The following is a 25,033-nucleotide window of genomic DNA, read 5'->3' on the forward strand; positions in this document are numbered from 1 at the left end:
CTGGGCATCTTAAGGGGAAATCCGTTCCGCTTAGGTATTTCTGCGCCTCTCTGCTTATACCTAGCATGCAAGTTTTGGGTGGTCCCTGGGGTGTGAGACTTTCCACATCTCCCCTTCCTCAGGCGCTCCCCCTCCTGCTCATGTCTAGCTGTCTGCCTATTCTAACAGTCCTAACAACAACAATGAAATCCCCAGACATAGTCAAAAGTCCCATAAGGGTTAAATTGCTCCCAGTTGAGAACCATTGTCTTAAACACCTAAAAAAAAAGAAAAAAAAAAACTGTCAGTAATTTTCTTTTTTCTTTTTTTTTTTTTTTGAGACGCAATCTCGCTCTGCCGCCCAGGCTGGAGTGCAGTGGCGCGATCTCGGCTCACTGCGAGCTCTGGCTCCCGGGTTCACGCCATTCTCCTGCCTCAGCCTCCCGAGTAGCTGGGACTACAGGCGCCTGCCACCATGCCCGGCTAAATTTTTGTATTTTTTTTAGTAGAGACGGGGTTTCACCGTGTTAGCCAGGATGGTCTTGATCTCCCGATCTCGTGATCCACCCGCCTCGGCCTCCCAAAGTGCTGGGATTACAGGCGTGAGCCACCGCGCCTGGCCCAGTAATTTCTTAGTAACTATTTTGTTTGTTTATTTATTTATTTATTTATTTATTTATTTATTTGATACAGTGTCTCGCTCTGTTGCCCAGGCTGCAGTGCGATCTTGGCTCACGCGATCTTGGCTCACCGCAACCTCCGCCCACCAGGTTCAAGCGACTCTCCTGCCTCAGCCTCCTGAGCAGCTGGGATTATAGGCATGTACTACCATGCCGGCCAATTTTTTTTTTGTATTTTTAGTAGAGATGGGGTTTCTCTATGTTGGTCAGGCTGGTCTCAAACTCCCGACCCCAGGTGATCCACTCGCCTCGGTCTCCTAAAGTGTTGGGATTATAGGCGTGAGCCACCGCGCCCTGCCCAGTAACTCTGTTTTATGGTTATTTACAATTCTGTAAAGCAGTGTTTCACAAACCTTGAAGCAGAGGAAACAGGATGTACATTTTACAACAGAGAGATAAGCTCTGTGACACACTTAAGTGTCCTTATCGTCTTTAGCTTGGGAGTTAAGTAAACGTAGGTAAGTGAGAGTTCTGAGAAAAACCAATTTAGTGAAACATGTCATCTGAATTGAGACTTTTAATTTGATTTTATTTTTTCCTTTGTGATTTTTATTTTTTGTGGGTGCATAGTAGGTGTATATATTTATGGGGTACATTAGATGTTTTGATGCAGGCACGCAATGTGAATTAAGCACATAATGGGGAATGGGGTATCCATCCCTTCAAGCATTTATCCTTTGAGTTACAAACAATCCAACTACACCCTTTATATTATGTTTAAATGTACAATTAATTTATTGACAATAGTCACCTTATTGTGCGATCAATTAGTAGATCTTATTCATTCTTTCTATTTCTTGTACCTGTTAACCATCCCCACCTCCCCGCAGCCCCTCACTACCCTTTCCAGCCTCTAGTATCCATCCTTCTACTTTCTATGTCCATTAGGTCATTTGTCTTGATTTTTAGATCTCATAAATAAGTGAGAACATGTGACATTTTGTCTTTCTGTACATGGCTTATTTCACTTAGCATAATGACCCCCAGTTCCATCCATGTTGTTGCAAATGACAGGCAAATCCAGCTAGCAAGATGATTTCAATAACAAGAGCTTTTAAGGAAGAAACGGAAAGTCCTGCTTTCTTTTTTAAATCTTGTTTTCTTATTTCCTTTCTTAGAAGGGACTTGTAAGCTATCTTTCTGCAATTTTATATATCATTTAAAATTGATTTTTCTACCAGAAGAATTAGAAAGATTCCGATTTGTTTCATAGGAAAATCTGAACTAACGTTCTTTGAGCCATGAAGAGGAGAAATAAGACTCTTCTTCATGTTTGTTGTGTGTTACAAAAAATTCATCACATCAGAAATTTGAAGAAAGTCATTGAAGACATATGTGATGTTCAATTCTTGCAGAATCTGGAATTTTTCTGTGCGTTACAGCAAACTCTTGGTCCAAGTTCTTGGTCACCTAGGTTTAACATCTTTCCTACAGCTTCTCCTTCCTGCAAAGACTCTTCTGGATGCTGGAAATCTATAAGGAGAACAACGAGCCTCAAAAGACTTTCATAGCAACAACATCCAAAAAGACTGGGATGTTCACACTATGGTCTGAGTTTCTTAATTTCTTTGTTCTCTATTTCTATGGGTTTACTTACCCACTTCTTAAAAATATGTTTACTCACTATGTCTAAAGCAAAGATCAGAATAACTCTTTGTGGAGCTTATGAGACAAATACAATATTTCTTCCAGCTAGAGTTAGCACAGAGGCCCAAGGAACCCTGGAAATCAACGTTACAGTTATATTCCTACTGTAGAATTTATAAAATATACTCCACAATATGCCATATTCTTTTTCCTTCATGCTGATATAGAGACAGATTTTGAAACCCCAAACAGGAATGTGTGCCAAGTTCCATCTCAAAGGAATGGCATTCAGAATTTCTAGGCCTTCTAATCATATGCCCTTTCCGTGGTACATTTCTGCTTTTCTTGAATAGATGTACTCTACAGTTAAAAAAATCTTGAAGATTTTGGCCAGGCGCGGTGGCTCACGCCTGTAATCCCAGCACTTTGGGAGGCCGAGGTGGGTGGATCACGAGGTAAGAGTTCGAGACCATCCTGGCTAACACAGTGAAATCCCATCTCTACTAAAAATACAAAAAATTAGCCGGATGTGGTGGCGGGCGCCTGTAGTCTCAGCTACTCGGGAGACTGAAGAAGGAGAATGGCATGAACCTGGGAGGTGGAGCTTGCAGTGAGCCGAGATCGCGCCACTGCACTCCAGCCTGGGCGACAGAGCAAGACTCCATCTCAGAAAAAAAAAAAAAGAAAACTTGAAGATTTCCTGCATATCCATTAATAGAGGCAATCAAGAGTGACTATATCCATCACTTGAATTTTAAGCTACTGCTTTTTCAAATATGATCCAAATATTGAAATTAGTAGGCAAAGATTTCTTTTTGACTTTTTAAAAACTTATTTTTAATTGTAGTTAAAAAAAAAAACACATACAATGAAATTTACCATCTTAACCATTTTTAAGTGTAATCGTCAGTAGTGTTAAGTTTATTTACATTGTTGTGGTCTCCCAAAGTTTTCTTCTTGAAAACTGAAACTCTGTACTAAGCTTTTCCAACCTGCGTGTGGCCCAGGATGGCTTTGAATGTGACCCAACACAAATTTGTAAACTTAAAATATTAAGAGATTTTTATTTTATTTTATTTTATTTTATTTTTTATTTTTTAGCTCATCAACTATCGTTAGTGTTAGTGTATTTTATGTGTGGCCCAGACAATTATTATCATTCTCATGTGGCCCAGGCAAGCCAAAAAACTGGACACCCTGCAGTCTATATCCATTAAACAACAACTTCTATTTCCCTCTGGCTCCAGCCTTTGGTAACCACCATTCTTCTTTCTTTTTCTATGAAATTGACTACTTTAGATACCTCATAGAAGTGAAATTACACGGTATTTGTCTTTTTGTGACAAGTTTATTTCAGTTAGCATAATATCTTCAAGGTTTTCCCTGTTATAGTATGTGACAAAACTTCCTTTCTTTTAAGGCTGAGTAATGTTCCATTGTATGGATGGACCACATTTAATTTATTCTTTCATCCATCAATGCATATTTGGGTTCTTTCTAACTCTGGGCCCTTCCAGATATTCAGCCCTATGAGGCCTTCCCCTGTCTTCCCCCAACACTCCACACTCATTCTCCATTGACATTAAAGTTACTGCCATTCCTCCTTACATCCTCACTCCTTCTTATGTTTCCCCAACCCTCATACTCCATTGCCCTCTTTCACAACAACACATTCCAATTTCTCACAGTTCTCCCTGCCCCCCACTTTGTACTCATGGTTCTAGCTACCTGAGAACCTTCTTTCCATACCAGATGGCTGAGTCCATACTCTCCAGTGTACTTTGAGTTTTTACAGTCCACCCTGCTCTCCTCATTTCCCTCAGGCCTCCACACCTGCCCAGTTCTCACTCCCTCCCCTCTTGTTCCTGCTTCACTTCATACCTATTCATATTCGGCCCACCATACGAAATCCCTACAAGCTCTTCAAGTCCACCCTTCATTGCCGCACCAGCCTCCCTGTATCCTCTTTCCTTCCTAGTCTCTCCCATTCGTGCCCTATTCAACTTGGTCTCCTCATTTGATAACTCCAACTTATACCTGATGCAGTTGCTCCCCAACTCCCTGTTGCTCCAACTTTCTCCCCAGGTTCTCCACAACACCCAGTGCCTCCTCTCAGTATCAGTCTCTTCCAATGACACCCAACACCTCTCAGGCCTCCTCACAACATCCCCAATCTTCCCATCTTCATTTTCTTTTTTCTTTTTCTTTTGTGAGACCGAGTTTCACTTTTGTTACCCAGGCTGGAGTGCAATGGTGTGATCTTGGTTCACTGCAACCTCCGCCTCCCAGATTCAAGCCATTCTCCTGCCTCAGCCTCCTGAGTAGCTGGGATTACAGGCACACGCCACCATGCCCAGTTAATTTTGTATTTTTAGTAGAGATGGGGTTTCACCATGTTGGCCAGGCTGTTCTTGAACTCCTGACCTCAGGTGACCTGCCTGCCTCGGTCTCCCAGAGCGCTGGGATTACAGGCGTGAGCCACCGCGCCCGGCCACCATCTTCATTTTCAGAATGTTCCACTTAGTTCTTCCCAGCCCCTTCCCTCTTATCCCACCATCAGTCTTTCTTCTTCCTTTCCTTTCCCTTCCCTTCCCTTCCCTTCCCTTGCCTTCCCTTCCCTCTCCTCCCCTCCCCTCCTTCCTTCCTTCTTCCATCTTTCCTTCCTTTTTTCTTTCTTCCCTTCCTCCCTCCCTTCCTCCCTTCCTCTCTTTCTTTCATTGTTTTCTTTTTTTCTTCTTTCTTTGCTTTTCCTTTCTCTATCTCCTTTTTTTTCTTTGTCTTTCTTTCTCTCTGTGTGTATTTCTTGCACTGTAAATTTCAGAGTTTATTATTCAAAAAAAGTTAAAGCTAGCAAAGCAGTTTGTAATAGCCCAAACTGGGAACAACCCAAATGTCTATCACCAGTGATTTTTAGAAATTTCAACTTTTATTTTAGATTCTGAGGGTACACGTTTAGGTTTGTTACAAGGGTATATTGCATGATGCTGAGGTTTAGGGTACAAATGAATCCAGTTAGTGAGCACAGTACCTGACAGGTAGTTTTTCAACCCTTGTTCTCCTCCCTCCCTCCTCTATCTAGTAGTTCCCATTGTCTAATGTTCCCATCTTTATATTCACGCATACCCAATATTTAGCTCTCTCTTATAGGTGAGAACACGTGGGATTTGGTTTTTATTTCTAAGTTAATTCACTTAGGATGATGGTTCCAGCTGCATCCATGTTGTTGCAAAACACACCACCATCAGTCTTTCAAACTCTCATCCCAGAATGCCCTAAATGTAGATATTTAGGACATTCATAGGCAGTCCCTCACATGCTGCCCTGGTCTCAAGCACCATCCCTCCCGCCCCCTCCCCCCCACCATTGGCCCCTTTATTCATTCAATTTCTCTTTTTTTTCTCTCATTATTCCTCCTTATAATTCCCATTTCAGCCACCCAACTAATTCGGAAGAATTTCCATATCCAGTACTCTCTTTTATGTTCAGATCACTAGAACTCAACCTCTGGATATCAAAGTATCACTACTGGAGCTTGAAGACTCCAAATCTGCAGATGCTGAAACTTGCAGGTCAGTGGCCCTGGACTTTCAAACTTCCGGTCCCGTGACATCCGGTCTCCTTAACTTCCGGCTTCCGGGAGCTTTGTCACATACTTTTGGTTTCCGAATTGTAGGTTTCCTACAAGGAGACTAAGGCCTGGATGGGTTTTTTTTCCCCAGTTGCACAATGACTGTTAGATGCAGAAAGGGGAAAACAGCCAGGGAAACTGCTTACAGTGGACCCCCAAGGTGGAAAGCTGGAGGGAGAGGGTTCTTCAAACGTGTACCCTTCAAACTTGTACCCTAGCTCCCTTGTCTTCTGTCTTTGGTGGGCGTGGTCTTGTACTTCAAATCCAGCTGAGAAGCCAAACTCTACCTTAGAACCATATTTAATGTTTCTAACTGGATGATATAATTCTGGAGAAATGAGGTGGGAAACTCTGCTGCCTGCTTGCCCCTTAACTATTGTTTGTCTTTGGGTTTCTTACTAAATACCAGAGCTTAATGTTTATTTTCTTACTTAATATTCAAACACAACCCATGAGCAAGTTAAGATTATTTCCATTATAAATAAAGAGAATGGACTTAATACATTTTAAAAGGTGAAGATATGGGGGCAAATGGATGCTGCCGTCAGCTGACCCTAGAGTTTCCTCTGACCTACCTTCCCCAACCTTGTCTGTGTTTCACTTCTGCTGTGTCCTTAGAGGGGCTATGTGTCCCCTAGACCACAGAGTTCATTGCAGTGCACCTTTCCTTTCTCCTCGTTTTCCATCTTACAAATAATCAATATTCCTGGATATAGGATCATGTCTCTCTTATATGTTTTAGTTTCTCTCAATTTAGCATTACGCCTTTCACAAGAGTATAGGAATACCTCATTTCATTGCCCTTCACAGCTATTGCATTTTTTACACATTGAATGTTTATGGCAGCCCTGTGTCGAGCAAGTCTGTTGGTACCATTTTCCCAACAGCATGAGCTCACTCAGTGTCCCTGCATGAACATTTTTTAGAAATTAATTTTAAGTATGTACATTTAAAAAACACAGAATGCTATTGCACACATTATGGTATAGAGTAAGCATACTTTTATTTACACTGAGAAACCAAAAAATGTGTGTGACTTGCTTTATTGCAATATTCACATTATTGTGGTGATCTGGAATAGAAGTTGCAATATCTCTGAAGTGTGCCTATATATGCTCATCAAATATGTGATGAATGGATGAATAAATTAGTGTAGAGTGAAGTGCTTCTGTGAATCTGAACATCATGGTCTGGAAACTAAAATCTGGCCCACCATCTGTTTCTGTACAGCTAAGAATAGTTTTTACATTTTTCTTTTTTTTTTTTTTTTTGGTATTTATCAAGGACAATTTTATTTATAAATATAGTTTTCTCATTTCCTTACATTAAGCCTGGGCTACTTCTCCATTGTCCACATAACTTGCTATGTTTTCTCATTAAAATAGTTTATATTATCTTTAATTGTTCTCTAACAAAAAGATTCACTAGAAATTCCAGATTGTTCTTTCCAGAAAGTTAAAAACAAAAACAAAAACTCAGCCACCTGAATCAAGTTTGAACAATGTAGTATGTACAATAAAAAACAAAATTATTTATGAGGTAAGGGAACACATTTGTCAAATTAATCTTAGCATATATGAGATAGGAAACATTCATTTTAACAAGAACAACACAGTAACATTCAATTTTGATCTTGCTTATCTGGTAAATTGATATGTGTGATGGTAGCATGAAGGAATATAAAAAAGCATGATTTGTAACCATAACATCTGAATTAGAGCATTGGTTCTGCTACTTTCTGGTCATGTGAATTCATAAAAAATTATATACTTTGTATGGCCTTCAGTATCTTCCTATATAAAATAGATCTATAATTATTACAACTTCAGAAAATTTTTCTGAGGAAAAAATAAGATAAATTTTTTTGTAACTGTTCAGTGTCATAGATAAGCAATGAATTATTCTTTTCTTGGAAAATCCTCTTGTACAATGTTTGCATTCACTGGAGAAAAAGTATCCTTCAGAAGTTTCTCTGGACTCTTTGATGCTCTTCTAATGAGATACTTGATCAAGGGTGGCAACATTCTGCAGGAAAAGCAGCCTATAACATCTGAGTAATGCTCTGTCCCCTCTGGATGCATCTTCTACCATCTTTGTGCTGAAGTCCACAGTGTGTATCTCAGAAGTCAAGATTAAGTATGTGCTTTGCTTCACGTTGAGATTCTTGATTGGGCTTTATTTGACAAAAGAAATGAGACTTCTAGGTCTTACCTGTAATCCCAGCTACTCGGGAGGCTGAGGCAGGAGAATCGCTTGAACCTGGGAGGCGGAGGTTGCCGTGAGTCAAGATCACACCAAAGTACTCCAGCCTTGAGTTACTCCATATTGCTTTGTTCTTACTGCGCACGTGCCAGGGGACAGAATTTTCCATTGCGGGCATGTCTGTGCAAGTCAGCTGTGTAGGCTTTCTTATCTGTGTGGCTGTGACCATGGCTTAGGCCTACATTTTTCAAATGGGTGAAAACAAGTAAAAAGAAGAATGATATTTTGTGTCACATGACTGATACATGAAGTTCAAGTTCAGTGTCCATAAAGTTTTATTAAAACATAGCCATGATCATTCATTTATGATTGTCTATAGCTGTTTTCATACCACAGTGGTAGAGTTGAGTTGCTGTAAATATCTGTCCCACAAAGCCTAACATATACACTATCAGGCTCTTTAAGAAAACATTTGGCGGCCGGGTGCGGTGGCTCAAGCCTGTAATCCCAGCACTTTGGGAGGCTGAGACGGGCGGATCACGAGGTCAGGAGATCGAGACCATCCTGGCTAACATAGTGAAACCCCGTCTCTACTAAAAAAATACAAAAAAACTAGCCAGGCGAGGTGGCGGGCGCCTGTAGTCCCAGCTACTCGGGAGGCTGAGGCAGGAGAATAGCGTAAACCCGGGAGGCGGAGCTTGCAGTGAGCTGAGATCTGGCCACTGCACTCCAGCCTGGGCGACAGCGCGAGACTCCGTCTCAAAAAAAAAAAAAAAGAAAAAAAAGAAAACATTTGGTGACCCCTGCCCTAGGTAGACTCCATGGGGATATGGGCTCTGCACTCATAGGGACCCATGTGTTCCAAGCCTCCAGCTGTGTGTTCTGCTTCCTCAAGCAGAAGCTGACTCTGACATTCCCCATCTCACCTCAGCGGTCTCTTTCATGCAAAGGGCATGCAGAATCCTGTGCACCCATCATGTGTGTAATAAAAGGCAGATGTTATATGGTCTCTTGAACCAGGCTTAGGCATGGAGGTTGAGGATCAGGAGTGACTTGAGGGTACTGACTGACAGAGCAGGAGCCCCGTTATTTTGGACAAACACTGCCACTTTAAGTTTCAGCTTCCTTTTTAGACTTCTTGATTTAAGGAAATTACTTTTTTAAAAACTATAAGCAGCCAAAAACAGCAGACAGTAAAACATAGTTAAAACAGCTTGGGCACAGAGGAAGGTGGGGGAAAAGTCTCTTGGGTAACTGCCAAACTTCACCTTCATACAATGGGCCCCAGTAAAACAGTGGGCCTTAATAAGCACATTCCTTTCCCTACAGGTGCACTAAAATAGGGAAGCTAAAAGCAGACTTGGGGGGTATCCCTGCAGCTGCAGAAAAATGTATAAAAACAAACACATTGCTCTCCCTCCCATATAATCACAACAACAACAACAAAAAAAACAGAAGCAGTCCAAGCCTCTAATAAACTCTCCCACCCTAAATCCTTAAAAACTCTTAGTCTGTAAAAAAGTGTGACTCTAACCTAACTCGGCCAGCAGCCCCTCTCAAGTGTGTTTTCTCTAAAATAAACCTGTCTTAACCATCAAGCCACCTTTCATATTTCTTTCCTCTTTCTTTAATTCTTTTTTTTTTTTTTTTTTTTTTTTTTGAGACAGTCTCGCTCTGTCGCCCAGGCTGGGGTGCAGTGGCCAGATCTCAGCTCACTGCAAGCTCCGCCTCCTGGGTTTATGCCATTCTCCTGCCTCAGCCTCCCGAGTAGCTGGGACTACAGGCACCCGCCACCTCACCTGGCTAGTTTTTTGTATTTTTTAGTAGAGACGGGGTTTCACCACGTTAGCCAGGATGGTCTCGATCTCCTGACCTCGTGATCTGTCCGTCTTGGCATCCCAAAGTGCTGGGATTACAGGCTTGAGCCACCGTGCCTGGCCTCTTTCTTTAATTCTTACACTGACCTAGTGGAGGCTTGGCAAGGATGCTTGTACCAAGTGGGTCACTTCTGCAGTATCTATAGAGAAGGAGAAATGGCTAAAAGTAGAGATACCAGGTTGCCAACAATGGTTACTTGGGGGGTAGCATTCAAAGTTCTCCAAAGCCCCTAAATCAATACTCATTGAGTTTATACAGACAGGCACAGAGCAGTGAAAAACGTGAGTTGCACTGGGAAATGTTCCCAGCTGAGTTGACAAAGCAATGCTCTACTGTTTTGGTTCTTATACAAAGGTGCCCAGAGGATGGAGATGGTAGGTAGTGTAGGGCACTGTAAGAAGCTCCAGCTCTGGGACCAGTTGGATGGGGTTTGAATCCTAACCCTGGCTCATGTTAGTGGGATGGCCTCAGTCAAGTCACTTAACACTCAGGATCTCAATTTCTCTTTTGTAAAACAAATAGAGGCCAGGTGCAGTGGCTCATGCCTATAATCCCAGCACTTAGAGGGGCTGAGGCCTGTGGATCGCCTGAGCTCAGGAGATTGGGACCTGAGCCTGGGCAGCATAGTGAGACCCATGTCTCTACAAAAAATACAAAAATTAGCTAGGTGTGGTGGCACGCACCTGTAGTTTCAGCTACTTGGGGGGCTGAGGCAGGGGGACTGCTTGGGCCTTGGGAGGTCGAGGCTGCAGTGAGCAGTGTTTGTACCACTGTACTCTAGCATGGGTGACAAAGCAAGACCCTGCCTCAAAAAGAAATTAGAATCTACCAGGTTGAGTTGCTTTTGGAACTTAACATTATAATCTATGTGAGATTTTATATGTACATACATATTTCCCCTAGGAGCTATGGTTAGTGTTTGGACGAATGGAGGTAAGATGGCGCACTTCCGGGTTCTTCATCACCAACTTTTCCCAGGCGCGCGAAAAGGCAGCCGGCACCGGGGAAGGTGCAGACCAACCAGGCATGCGCCAGGTGACGTCAATCTGAAGAGACCAAGATTTACCTAGTCGCACCTACGGAACGCCCCCAACATGCCCGTGTCCCGCCTCTTGCCCTCCCACTCCTAGAAAAGCTGCTCCCGATGGACGCCAGGCGCAGACTTCCCAGCCCCCACTCCTGTCGGGACTGCAGGAACTCCGCCCGAGAGCTCCACTGGGCGACTCTCTTGGCCTCCTTTGCCGGAGGCCGACAGACCTCTCCCTACCCACCTTCTTCCCTGAAGCTAGGTGACCAAAAATAAATTTGCAGTTTTGCTCCTACCCTTGCCTACTCGCTGGTCCTTTTGTGCCCGCTCTGGTGGTCTTAGAAAAACAAATCAGTTAGGCATTTGCTAATTCAGTGTTCACAGTGACTTTATAGAGTTATAATTACTGCAAATAAAGACAATCAACTGCACTTTCAAATTGCTGTGGTAAGTGGCTGTGTTAATATCCTAACACTATACAGGGATGCCCATTTCCTACAACTAAACCAGCCCTGAATATTGTCCAACTGTTCAGTTTTTGATAATTTGATAGAATTTTGTTCTTGTATTATTATTATACTTTCCCTGATTACTAATGAGGATAAACATCCTATGTAATTATTAGCCATTTGTCTTTCCTTTCCTATAATTTATTTATTGTAGTTATTTTTTAAAGAGATGGGGTCTTCCTCTGTCACCCAAGCTGGAGTGCAGTGGTGTGATCATAGCTCACTGCAGCCTTAAACTCCTGCACTCAAGTGATCCTCCTGCCTCAGCCCCCTGAGTAGCTGGGACTATGGGTGCATGCCACCACAGCCCACTCTTTCTTTTTTTTGGTAGAGACAAGGTCTTGCTATGTTGCCCAGGCTTGTCTCAAACTTCTGGCCTCAAACGATCTGGCCAACTTAGCCCTCAGAGTGTTGAGATTACAGGCACAAGTCATTGTGCCTGGCCCATATGGTTTCTTTATTCATACATTTGTATATATATATTTTTTCTAGTTTCTTGTTTACTTTTTTAAATAAATGGTTTGAAAGGGTTCTTTCTAAGTTAATTTTATGCTCTTTTTTTCTGAGACAGAGTCCTACTCTGTCACCCAGGCTGGAGTGCAGTGATGAGATCTCGGCTCACTGTAGCCTCCACCTCCCAGGTTCAAGTGATTCTCCTGCCTCAGCATCCCAAGTAGCTGAGACTACAGGTACATACCACCACACCCTGCTAATTTTTGGTATTTTGTCTGTACAGACAGGATTTCACCATATTGCCCAGGCTGGTCTCGAACCACTGGACTCAAGTGATCTGTCTGCCTTGGCCTCCCAAAGTGTTGGAATTACAGGCATGAACTACCGCACCCGGCCTATTTTATACTCTTAACATTAATCTTTTGTAATGTAATGTAAATATTTTAATTGACATCAAACTTTGTTTATGATGTTGTTATTTAGAAGCTTTAAGATCTGTTAAAATAAAACATTTCAGATTTTTATTTTATTGCTTTTGCTTTTTGGTTCTTGATTAAGAAGCGTTTCTGTAGCTGGAGGTTATAGTTCCTGGAATTACATATATTTCCATTTATTATGTTAATAACTTTACTGTTTATTTTTAGACTTTCAGTTCATCAACCTTTATCTGTGCAACTTCAAAACTTTTTTTAAATTTTAATTTTTTGGGGACAGGGTCTCACTTCGTTACCCAGGCTTGAGTGAGGTGGTGTGATCATAGCTCTCTGTAACCTTGAAATCCTGGGTTTAAGTGACCCTCCCACCTCATCCTCCCATGCCTGGGACCACATCTGGCTGTGCCCCCGTGTGCCACTGAAGTGGCGTCATTGTCTGGGATAATACCCAAGGTTCATTGTCTCATGCCAAGAAAATTAAGGACATGGACACACACAAGGAGTGAGTTTAGGAGGGGAGGGTTTTTTTTTTTTTTCTTTTTTAGACAGAGTCTTGCCCTGTTGCCCAGGCTGGAGTGCAGTGGCATGATCTCGGCTCACTGCAACCTCCGCCTCCTGGGTTCAAGTAATTCTCCTGCCTCAGCCTCCTGAGTAGCTGGGATTACAGATGTGTGCCACCACACCTGGCTAATTTTTGTATTTTTAGTAGAGACAAGGTTTCACCATGTTGACCAGGCTGATCTTGAACTCCTGACCTCAGGTGATCCACCCACCTCAGCCTCCCAAAGTGCTTGGATTACAGGAGTGAGCCACTGCGCCTGGCCAGGAGCAGAGGTTTAATAGGCAAAAGGAAGAGAAAGGAGAACAGTTCTCTCTCTTGTGTGGGAGAGGGGCGAATGAATGGGAATTCTGACCCTCGTCATAGTGCACCAGATTTTGTAGACAGGCTTGAAAAGGCGGTGTCTGATTTACCTAGGGCCTACCCCTATGTAAGCTGGCCACCCCACCCTAATCTTATTATGCAAATGAGCTTTCCACTTGGCTGATGCTATGTTGTCTGCTTTTTACTGTACACATGGCTGGCAAAGAGAAGGGAACTTGGAGCTGCCATTTTGGACATGCCTAGTCTAGGTAGCTTTTTCCTATTGGCACAGCTGCCAGCATTCACCCGTGCAAGCTTCCAGCTTGCTTATCTATGTCTGCAGCTCGATTTTACAGGCTGCTCTTTGTTAGAAAAGAAAATGATTTGGGGACTGCTTTTCATTAAACAGAAAATCTTACTGAGGACTTCCTAACCTTGCTACTTACCTAAATGACTTCTCCTTAACTCCTATATCACCACCATGCTTGGCTAATTTTTAATTTTTTTTTTTGGGGGTAGAGATAGGTCTCACTCTGTTGCCCACGCTGGGCTCAAACTCCTGGGCTCGAGCCATCCTCCTCTGTCACCCTTCCAAAGTGCTAGGATTACAGGGCATGAACTGTGCCATACCCATCTTCGAAGTTCTATGGTCACCCATACCCATCTTCGAAGTTTTATGGTCATGTAGAATCTCTATTCAAGGAAAGCAGATAATAGATGGGGAAAGGGCATTTGCTTGGCACATTTAGGAGTTTTGCAGGTCATTCCTTAGAAATGGAATTTGTTGCACATTCCTGATCTGAGAAACTTTAGAAATTGTTCTGCATGTCGGTGTGAAGATGAAAGAAGATGTGTTTATAAAACAGTTTATACTTCAATTGCCTAGCAGTAGAAACTTGATTTCTGGGAATTTCAGCTTCTGAGTCAACTCTAGCTGCAAGAGCCACTTCATTTTCCCCTAAAAGCTCCATGAAGGCAGAAGCCGTGTCTCTCTTGATCTATGTGTGAATAATCAATATTTTTCACGTGACTAAATAATCAAACCCATAGAACTAGAGAACAACAACAAGGAAAAAATTAAGAAATCCAGATTGTGGTGTGAACATTCTAGCCCTTTCGGATATTGTTGCTGTGAAAGTCCTCTTAGGCTCGTTTTCCTGCTTCATTTTAAGATCTGGAGGAGTCTTTGTAGGAAGGAGAGGCTGTGGGAGAACCTTCTATACCTTCATAAATATTGTGCTTCAGAGTGACCAAGATGTGGGCCACAGCTGGCCATCCGTATGCTGAGAGTTTGCTGGGCACATTGTAGGGCATGGAAGAATTCCGGTTTCTGCAGGAATTGAATGCCAAGCATGCCTTCCATAACATCCTTCATATTGCTGACATGGTGAATTTCTTGAAACACATAGAACAAAGTCTTTTCCTTCCCCTCTAGATGGCTGAAATATTGTTCAGATTTTCCACGGGCAAAGAGGGAAGATCCTTCCCCTCTAGATGGCTGAAATATTGTTCAGATTTTCCACGGGCAAAGAGGGAAGATCCTTCCCCTCTAGATGGCTGAAATATTGTTCAGATTTTCCACGGGCAAAGAGGGAAGATCCTTCCCCTCTAGATGGCTGAAATATTGTTCAGATTTTCCACGGGCAAAGAGGGAAGATCCTTCCCCTCTAGATGGCTGAAATATTGTTCAGATTTTCCACGGGCAAAGAGGGAAGATCTTATTCAGAAGATTTTTCTAGTTAACCTGAAATATATATATATATATATATATATATATATATATATATATATATATGTATGTATGTATATATTTTGTTGTTGAGACAGTTTCACTCTTGTCGCCTGGGCTGGAGTGCAATAGCTCGGCCTCGATTCACTGCAACCTCCGCTTCCTGGGTTCAAGTGATTCTCCTGCCTCAGCCTCCCGAGTACCCGGGATTACAGGCATGCACCACCACGCCCGGCTAATTTTGTATTTTTAGTAGAGACAAAGTTTCACCTTGTTGGCCAGGCTGGTCTCGAACTCCTGACCTCAGGTGACCCGCCTGCCTCAGCCTCCCAAAGTGCTGGGATTACAGGTGTGAGCCACTGCAATATATTTCAGCCCGGCCTGAAATATTTATTTTTTAGAAATATCTATAAGACTACAGAAAGAAAACCTATAACTTCCATTTAAAAAGGGAAATAGGAAATTAGTTAAATAAGTAGATTATAGCTGCTTGTGCCACAAAAATAAGTATGTGAGATGATAGATATGTTAATTTGCTTCACATATAGATAACCATTTTATTGTCTATATATATGCCATAACTTCATGGGTTAAACCTCAAATATACGCAATAAAATTTATTTAAAAAAAGAAATTTAAGAAGTCTTTTTTTTTTTTTTTTTTTTTTTTTTAGAGACAGGGCCTTGCTCTGTCACCCAGGCTGGAGTGCAGTGGCACCATCTCTGCTCACTGCAACCTCCACCTCCCAGGTTCAAATGATCCTCCTGCCTCAGCCTCCGGAGTAGCTGCAACTACAGGCATGTGCCACCATGCCCGGCTCATTTTTTATTTTAATTTTTTGTAGAGATAGGGACTCACTGTATTGCCCAGGTTGGTGTTGAACTTCTGGGCTCAAGTGATCCTCCCATCTCAACCTCCCCAAAATGCTGGAATTCTAGGCGTGAGCCACCATGCCTGGCCATAAGTCGTTAATCATAAGGTTTTCTTACCATATATATTTGTCAGGGCAACATCAAGAGGCCATATCAGCTTTCATTTTGCTCCGTCCTGTTCTTAGAAGCTCCATCTTTGTATGCCTCCTAAACCCCAAGTTACCAAAGTTAAGAGGAAGTAAACGTGCTGCAGTAAAATATCTATCTGGGCCAGGTGCGGTGACTCACGCCTGTAATCCCAGCACTCTGGAAGGCCGAGGTGGGCAGATCACTTGAGGTCAGGAATTCGAGACCAGTCTGGCCAACATGGTGAAACCCTGTCTCTACTAAAATACAATATTAATAATAATAATAATAATAATAATAAATTAGCCGGGCTTGGTGGCAGGCGCCTGTAGTCCCAGCTACTCAGGAGGCTGAGGCAGGAGAATCGCTTGAACCTGGGAGGCGGGGGTTGCAGTGAGCCGAGATGGCACCACTGCACTCAAGCCTGGGTGACACAGTGAAACTCCCTCTCAAAAAAAAAAAAAAAAAAAAGATGTATCTGAAGTAGGGTGATTATAGTTAACATTAATCTACCATACATTTCAAAATAGCTGGAAGAGAATAATTTGAATGTTATTGGTATGAAGAAAAGATAAATATTTAAGGTGATAGATATCCCAGTTACCCTGATTTGCTTATATGAGTGTAGCAAATTATCACATGTGCATAGAAACTATATAGCCTTTTTTGGCTATCTGATGACCTAACTCTAATTCCCTACACAAAAGTACGTTTCTTTCCTTCAATGTGTATATCATTTCCAGTGGCTGTGTGGGGTGAAAGGGTGATAAATACTTATGCAAATATCTACAATATGAGGCAGATTTTGATGATTCTGCAATAGGTAAACCCAAACTATATGGGTATGATAGATAGAATAATGACCTCTCAAAGAGGTTCACATCCCTAATCCCCAGAACCTGTAAATGCCACCTGACATGGAGAAGACTTTGCAGATATGGTTATGAAAAGGATCTTGAGACAGGAAAATTGTCCTGGATTGTTTTGGTGAACCCAATGTAATTACTGAGGTCTTTATAAGTATGAAGGATGTAGGAGAGTCAAAGACAGGGATGGGCGGGACGCAGTGGCTCACATCTGTAATCCCAGCACTTTGGGAGGCCAAGGCAGGCAGATGGCTTGAGGCCAGGAGTCCAAGACAAGCCTGGCCAACATGGTGAAACCCTGTCTCTACTAAAAATACAAAAATTAGCCGGGTGTAGTGGCGGGCACCTGTAATCCTAGCTACTTGGGAGGCTGAGGCAAGAGAATCGCTTGAACCCAGGAGACAGAGTTTGCAGTGAGCCCAGATGGTGCCACTGTACTCCAGCCTGGGTGACAGAGCGAGTGAGACTCTGTCTAAAAAAAAAAAAAAGAAAAAAAAAAAAGACAGGATGGAAATTTAATGACAGAAGCAGGAAAGAGGGATGACTGACATGGCTTGATGATGGAATCCACAGTGTGGGTGAAAGTCTTACCTTTGGAGAGGACAAAAGAAATTCAGTCAAAATATGGGAATGTGGAAGGCAGATGTTCACGTTTGGTTGTATGATTGAGAGCATGGAGTTTACAATGTGTCATCATGATGACTTGGATTTGTGTGTGTGTGTGTGTGTGTGTGTGTGTGTGAGAGAGAGAGAGAGAGAGAGAGAGAGAGAGAGACATAGGTGGTGAGGGCATTTAGTGAGAACAGAAGAGGAAATAGAAGATCCTGTGTTGGAAACAGGGATTGTGCAGGTTGGATGAAAAAGGTAATGAGGCCAGGCGCGGTGGCTCACGCCTGTAATCCCAGCACTTTGGGAGGCTGAGGTGGGCAGATCATTTGAGGTCGGGAATTTGAGACCAACCTGACCAACATCTCTACTAAAAATACAAAATTAGCCAGGCTTGGTGGCGCATGCCTGTAATCCCAGCTACTCGGGAGGTGGAGGCAGAAGAATCGCTTGAACCCAGGAGGCGGAGGTTGCGGTGAGCCGAGATAACGCCACTGCACTCCAGCCTGGGTAACAAGAGCGAAACTCCATCTCAAAAAAAAAAGAAAAGAAAAGAAAAGAAAAGAAAAAGGTAATGAGAGAAACGCAAATGCAGAAAGGGTGCCTGACAATATGGTGGGCTTCTTTTCAAAACTTAAAAAAAAAAAATTGTTATTTATTTATTTACTTTCGACAAGGGATCTTGCTCTGTCACCCAGGCTGGAGTGCAGTGGCACAATCATAGCTCACTGTGGCCTTGAACTCCTGAACTCAAGTGATCCTCCTGCCTCAGCCTCCCAAGCAACTGGGATTATAGGCATGGACCACCATGCCCAGCTAGTTTTTATATTTTGTGTAGAGATGGGATTTTGCCATGCTGCCCAGGTTGGTCTCCATCTCCTGGGCTCAAGCCATCCACTCGCCTCTGCCTCCCAAGTAGCTGGGACTACAGGCATGTACCACCATACCCAGTGAATTTTTAAAACTTTTTTGTAGAGATGGGGTCTTGCTATGTTGCCCAGGCTGAATAGGCTTTCTCTCTCTCTCTCTCTCTTTTTTTTTTTTTTTTTGACAGAGTATTGCTCTGTTGCCCAGGCTAGAGTACAGTGGCATGGGGCAATCTTGGCTCACCGCAACCTCTACCTCCCTGGTTCAAGCAATTCTTCTGCCTCAGCCTCCTGAGTAGCTGGGATTACAGGTGTGCACTACCACCCCTGGCTAATTTATGTATTTTTAGTAGAGATGGAGTTTTGCCATGCTGGCCAGGCTGGTCTCGAACTCCTGACCTCAAGTGATCTGCTCACCTTGGCCTCCTGAAGTGCTGAGCTTATAGGCATGAGCCATGGTGCTCGGCCCTGAATGGGCTCTTTAAATGGGAAGGAAGACTCAAGAGGCCTAAATCTCACTGGCTGAAGAGACTGTACACTTCTGGGTTTTTTTTTTTTTTTTTTTTTTTTTTTTGAGATGGAGTCTTGCTCTGTTGCCCAGGCTGGAGAGCAGTGGTGTGATCTCGGCTCACTGCCAGCTCCGCCTCCCAGGTTCACGTCATTCTCCTGCCTCAGCCTCCTGAGTAGCTCGGACTACAGGCGCCCGCCACCACACCCAGCTAATTTTTTTTTTTTTTTTTTTGTATTTTTAGTAGAGATGGAGTTCATTGTGTTAGCCAGGATGGTCTCGATCTCCTGACCTCGTGATCTGCCCGCCTCGGCCTCCCAAAATGCTGGGATTACAGGCGTGAGCCACCGCGCCCGGCCGACTCTGTACATTTCACACAAATCCAAGTATTCTTACTTTGCTCATCGGCGAAATGGGGTTAGAATTACACATACAATCTGGAGAAGATGGAAGAAGAGGTGAGAAAAATACAAGAGAACTTTGTATGTCTAAATTAATAAATGTTGGTTATTAGTCATCAATGTCATGAATTATCCCATGCCATGGAGGCATAGGATAATACGGCTTCAAGTGATCCTCAAGTTGTCCCGGGCTCAAGTGATCTTCCTGCTTTGGCCTCCCAAAGTGCTGGCATTACAGGCCTGAGCCACTGTTCCTGGCTGATTTATGAAAAAGCGTTTAAACTGAGATATTTGCTAATGGTTAACGAGTCAAGGAGTCGCTCAAATGTGAGCCCTCTTAGGGCATCACCCGCTGATTCCCAGGTTGCTCCGTGTGTTTTAAAAACTTTATGTATTTAATTCTATTATTAGTATTGTTTTTTAGAGAAGAGGTCTTGCTTTGTCATCCAGGCTGAAGTGCAGTGGCATAACCATAGCTCAGTGCAGCCTCAAACTCCTGGGCTCAAGTGATCCTCTCACCTCAGCTTCCTGAGGAGCTGGGACTACAGGTGCACACCACCACCCTCAGCTAATTTTTAAATGCTTTATAGGGATGAGGTCTCACTGGTTTGCTCAGGCTGGTCTGGAACTCCTGTCCTCAAGCAGCTGTCCTGCCTCAGCCTCCTAAAGTGCTGGGATTACAGGCAGGAGCCACCATCGCTGGCCCCATTACTGCTTCTCTTTCTGAGTTTTGCAGGGGGTAGAGGGTGCTGAGTAGAGGCACTGCCCACTACCCACTACTAAGTGGCAGTTGGTAGAGGCAGGCTTGTTAAGAGAGCCTAAATCCCAGTTAACACCTATTTCTGTTTAATTCATAAATATGTACAGCGTTTCCTCCCATGCTTGCCTTTATGGGGTGCCAAGTGACTGTGAGATAGACTAGTATGTAGAGAAAAGGGATAGGGTAAATGCTTCTGAGCAGAATGTGCACCACTGCTTCAGATCAATTCCTGCTCATTTAGTTAACCATGTATGGCACACAGTAGTGTCCAATAGGAGTGTTTGTGTGTGAGAGTCAAGATAAGCACAGTTCCCTAAGGAGTAAGAGCCAAGGATTTTTTTTTTTTTAAGTTTTGGGATAGGGTCTCACTCTGTTGCCTGGGCTGGAGTGCAGTGGCATGATCATGGCTCACTGAAGCCTCAACCTACTGGGCTCAAATGATTGTCCCACCTCAGCCTCCTGAGGAGTAGCTGGGACTACAGGTGCATGCCACCATGTCTGGCTAATTTTTATTTTTATTTTTTGTAGAGATGGGATCTTGCTGTGTTGCCCAGGCTCGTCTTGAACTCCTGGCCTCAAGTGATCCTCTTGCCTAGGCCTCCCAAATGCTGGGATGACAGCAATGCTGGGATGACAGGCTATGACTATAATCCCAACAAGCCTGACTGATTAAAAAAAAATAAACATGTAAACTAAGATCATTGCTAATGGTTAATGAGTCAAGGCATACTCAGATGTGAGCCTTTCTAGGGCATCGCCTGCTGTATTCCCAGGTTTCCTTGTGTGATAGGCACATGCTCCTCAGGTGGGTCGGTTAGTGAAATGCTCTGGAGCAATGCGTGATCTTACCGTGCTGGGTTTGGAGGTGTCAGCCTTTGCACTGCTGGAGAGTGTGTGCATCTCAGACTCAGTTCTCAATTTCCTGAACCCTTTGGACCATTTCCTGTATTGCTCCCGGACCTGCAGAGGCAAAACGTGCCCTGGGTCAGCTCACGGAAAGCAGTGAGGACAGGAAGAGTACTGGGTGGGAGCTGGGCAGTGGTACCTGCTGGCTGAGGAGGCAGTACACCAAGAAGATGAAGACGCCCTGCAGGCTGTTGATGATGGTGAAGAGGTAGGCCATGACCCGGGCAGCCGGACCCACCTGCAAGATGCCCAGACACCACGTGCAGCCCAGGATGAACAGCTGAGCTGTCGCTTTAAATGCCAGCATCCTGCATTGAATAAGAAAGGAGGCTGGTGATGCACCCAGAGAAACAGAATCAAGGCTATCTCATCTGTACCCATGGAGTCCTCTGCCCTCCCCTGTAGATGATTTCTTAGACTGGGCTGTGATCAGCTTAGATCTTTACTGTCAATGATAGCCCACAATAGAAATGCCACCTGGGGATGGGCACGGTGGCTCACATCTGTAATCCCAGCACTTTGGGAAGCTGAGGCAGGTGGATCACCTGAGGTTAGGAGTTTGAGAGCAGCCCAACCAACATGGTGAAACCTGGTCTTTGCTAAAAATAATACAAAAATTAGTCGGGCGTGGTGGAGGGCGCCTGTAATTCCAGCTACTCAGGAGGCTGAGGCAGTAGAATCACTTGAACCCGGGAGGCAGAGGTTGCAGTGAGTCGAGATAGCGCCACTGCACTCCAGCCTGGGAGTGACAGAGCAAGACTCTATCTCAAAAAAAAAAAAAAAAAAAAAAAAAAGGTTATTTTTGAACATGCAAAGAGATTTCTGTGTTCATGAACTACACAGTCTCTTCAAATCACAAATACAACCAAAGCATGACATACGAAATTTGGAAAGGATGATGATAGGAACCTAGAAGAAAGCGCATTAATTTTGCACAAGGGTGCCTGTAACAACAAACTGCTCAAGCCCTACAGAGGAATTTTTAAAATTTATTTTTATTTATTTAATTTTTTTGAGATGGAATCTCGCTCTGTCGCCCAGGCTGGAGTGCAGTGGCGCGATCTCGGCTCACTGCGACCTCCGCCTCCCGGGTGCAAGTGATTCTCCCACCTCAGCCTCCTGAGTAGCTGAAATTATAGATGCCCACCACCACACCTGGCTAATTTTTGTATTTTTAGTAGAGACAAGGTTTCACCATGTTGGCCAGGCTGGTCTTGAACTCGTGACCTCAAGTGATCCGCCTACCTCGGCCTCCCAAAGTGTTAGGATTATAGGCGTGAGCCACCATGCCTGGCCCCCATAGAGGATTTAATGTTGATTAGGATTTTCCCAGAGGAAGGATGGCACGAGGAGTGATGAGGAGCCTGAACTGAGGATACGGTATGAAGGTGCAGGCTGGGCTGTGGGAACAGACATGAAAACGTACATATTCTTTGCACTTTTTTTTTGAGTAGGAGTCTCGCTCTGTCACCCAGGCTGGAGTGCAATGGTGCAATTTCGGCTCATTGCAACCTCTGCCTCTCAGGTTCAAGCAATTCTCCTGCCTCAGCCTCCCGAGTAGCTGGGATTACATGCGCATGCCACCACACCCCCCTAATTTTTGTATTTTTAGTAGAGACGGGGTTTCACCATGTTGGTCAGGCTGGTCTCTTTAGCCAAGCTGGTCTCGAACTCCCAACCTTGTGATCTGCCCCCTCCAACCCTCCGCTTCCCAAAGTGCTGGGATTACAGGCATGAGCCACCGTGCCCGGCCTTCTTTGTATTTTAAAAGTGCTAACTTCTTTGCACTTTTGTTACAGGACTGCTTACAGAAGTCCAAAGACATTTTTAACCTTTTAGTTTATTGATTCATAATGTTTGTACATCTTTATGGGGACATACATGATGTTTTGTTAACATGTATACAGTGTGTCATGATTAAGTCAGGGTATTCAGGGTATCCGTCACTTTGAGTGTCTAGCATTTGTGTGTGTTGGGAACACTTCAAGTTTTCCCCTCTAGCTATTTTGAAATATACAATATATTTTGAACTAGAGTCACCCTACTCTGCCATCCAACATTATAACTTATTCCTTCTATCTGACTGTATGTTGTACCCATTAACCAACCTCTCTTCATCTCCTTGCCCACTCACACACCTTGTCCAGCCTCTGGAATCTATCATTCTACTTTCTTTTTCTTTTTATTTTTTGAGGCAGAGTCTCGCTCTGTCGCCCAGGCTGTAGTGCAGTGGTGTGATCTCAGCTCACTGCAACCTCCGCCTCCTGGGTTCAAGCAATTCTCCTGCCTCAGCCTCCCGAGTAGCTGGGACTACAGGCGACCCCCACCATGCCCAGCTAACTTATCATTCTACTTTCTGCCTCCATGAGATCAGCTTCTTTAGCGCCTCTCTATGTAAGTGACAACCTGTGCTATTTGTCTTTTTGTGCCTGGCTTATTTCACTTAACAGAATGACCTCCAGTTTCATCCACGTTGCTGCAAATGACATGGTTTCATTCTGTTTTGTGGTCGAATTGTATCCTATTTTGTATGTATACCATTTACCAGCCAATGAAGATTCTTCTGGTTGCTCCGGGATTCACTAACAGATTAGACATGGACAAAACATTTTGCTTGGGGTGTCAACAGGATACCACTGAATCTGAGACGGCTGCCATAGAAGGATGGCTGCGTCTGTTTACTCTGGGTGCCTTCAAAAGACCCTGAGATGGAACCTCAGTGGCTATTGAGGCACATGGCATGGCTCTTGAGAACCATACATGTCTGTGTTGTTGTCACCCCCTTCTCCATCTTACCTTGTGTTCTGGAGGGTGGACACTTCATTATTGACGGAGGACAGTCTGTTTTTCAAAATCCAGAGAGTCACCAGAAGGAGAGCTAAATTCACCTTCAGGAAACCACAGAAGATTTGTTGAATAGAATTTGAAACCCATTATCTCTCTCTCTCTTCTTTTTTTTTTGGTCAGACAGGGTCTTGCTCTGTTGCCCAGGGTGGAGTATGGCGGTGCAATCTCAGCTCACTGCAACCTCCGCCTCCCGGGTTCGAGCGATTCTCCTGCCTCGGCCTCCTGAGTACAGGCACCCACCACCACGCCTGGCTAATTTTTTATTTTTAGTAGAGACAGGGTTTCACCATGTTGGCCAGGCTGGTCTTGAACTCCTGACCTCAAGTGATCTGCCCGCCTTGGCCTCCCAAAGTGTTGAGATTACAGGCGTGAGCCACCACATCAGGCCTGAAGCCCATTATCTCTTCATCTTAGCCTGTCTAGTATGAATTATACACATAAGTCTTTTTCTTAAATATTGAGTAACAGAGTTTGAAGATTCAAGAATGGTCTTAGGAAACCTAACCCAACCCATGACAACCCAAGGGGCATTCCTGCTCTTGTCACCATCTTTATTATCTTGCTTTTCTAATGACCCTCAGCGGGGCAGCAAGGATGCTCAGATGATGTCACTTACAGAGAAGATGGCGCAGGCAGGTCCAAGGAAGCCCCATATAAATCCCTTTTCTGGTTGGAGCCAGCAGCTGAACAAGAGAGAGAGATTAAAAAAAAAATACATCGGTTTTTGGAGATATGGAACAATTATGTAAATCTATTCCTTCCCTCCTCACCACTTCCTCCCTTTCTTCCTACATCAACAGTATTGAGTGTTTCTTTAGCGATAGGGTCTGTGGTTAGCTCTGAAGATACAGTAGTGAGATCTAAGAACACAGTCTTAGATCCCCAAAATTTCAACTCAGGGAGGATACACGCAATTAGACACATTCTAACGATGAAACAAAAATGGAAGGTTGTGCCAGGCACAGTGGCTTACACCAGGACTTTGGGAGGCCGAGGTAGGAGGATTGCTTGAGGCCAGGAGTTTGAGACCAGCCTGAGCAACATAGCAAGACCCCATTTCTAAAAAAAAAAAAAAAAGCCAGGTGTGGTGGCTCACACCTATATTCTCAGGTACTTGGGAAACTGAGCACGGAGGATCACTTGAGTCCAGGAGGTTGAGACTGCAGTGAGCTGTGATTGCACCACTGCACTCCAGCCTGGGCAATAGAGCAAGACCTAAATCGCAGCATTTAAAATTTCTATTTAAAATAGAAAATGAGTCCAGGTGCAGTGATTCATGCCTGTAATCCCAGCACTTTGGGAGGCTG

General features: G+C 43.8%; 1 protein-coding gene across 1 annotated transcript; it reads right to left on the reverse strand.

Moving 5' to 3' along the window:
* Positions 1–7,128: 7,128 nt before the first annotated feature.
* On the reverse strand, positions 7,129–24,444 carry LOC115899172 (adhesion G protein-coupled receptor E2-like). The gene is made up of 6 exons (XM_030936437.1): positions 24,343–24,444; positions 23,676–23,767; positions 21,019–21,187; positions 20,823–20,933; positions 15,958–16,047; positions 7,129–8,314 (listed from the first exon to the last, which is right to left on the reverse strand). Exons 1-5 carry the CDS (start codon positions 24,442–24,444, stop codon positions 15,994–15,996), a joined length of 528 nt encoding a protein of 175 aa, XP_030792297.1. The 3' UTR covers positions 7,129–8,314; positions 15,958–15,993.
* Positions 24,445–25,033: the final 589 nt, after the last annotated feature.

This window comes from Rhinopithecus roxellana, chromosome 8 (genome assembly GCF_007565055.1).
Source record: "Rhinopithecus roxellana isolate Shanxi Qingling chromosome 8, ASM756505v1, whole genome shotgun sequence".
In the NCBI taxonomy this organism is placed as follows: Eukaryota; Metazoa; Chordata; class Mammalia; order Primates; family Cercopithecidae; genus Rhinopithecus; species Rhinopithecus roxellana.

Bases quoted from the DNA above. Each gene is read 5' to 3' on its own strand.
- LOC115899172 (XM_030936437.1), bottom strand. From the start codon at position 24,444: ATGTATTTTTTTTTTAATCTCTCTCTCTTGTTCAGCTGCTGGCTCCAA. The intron at 23,768-24,342 runs GTAAGTGACATC...GGTTTCCTGAAG, and splicing joins CTGCCTGCGCCATCTTCTCT to GTGAATTTAGCTCTCCTTCT. The intron at 20,934-21,018 runs GTACCACTGCCC...TTGCCTCTGCAG, and splicing joins ACTGCCTCCTCAGCCAGCAG to GTCCGGGAGCAATACAGGAA.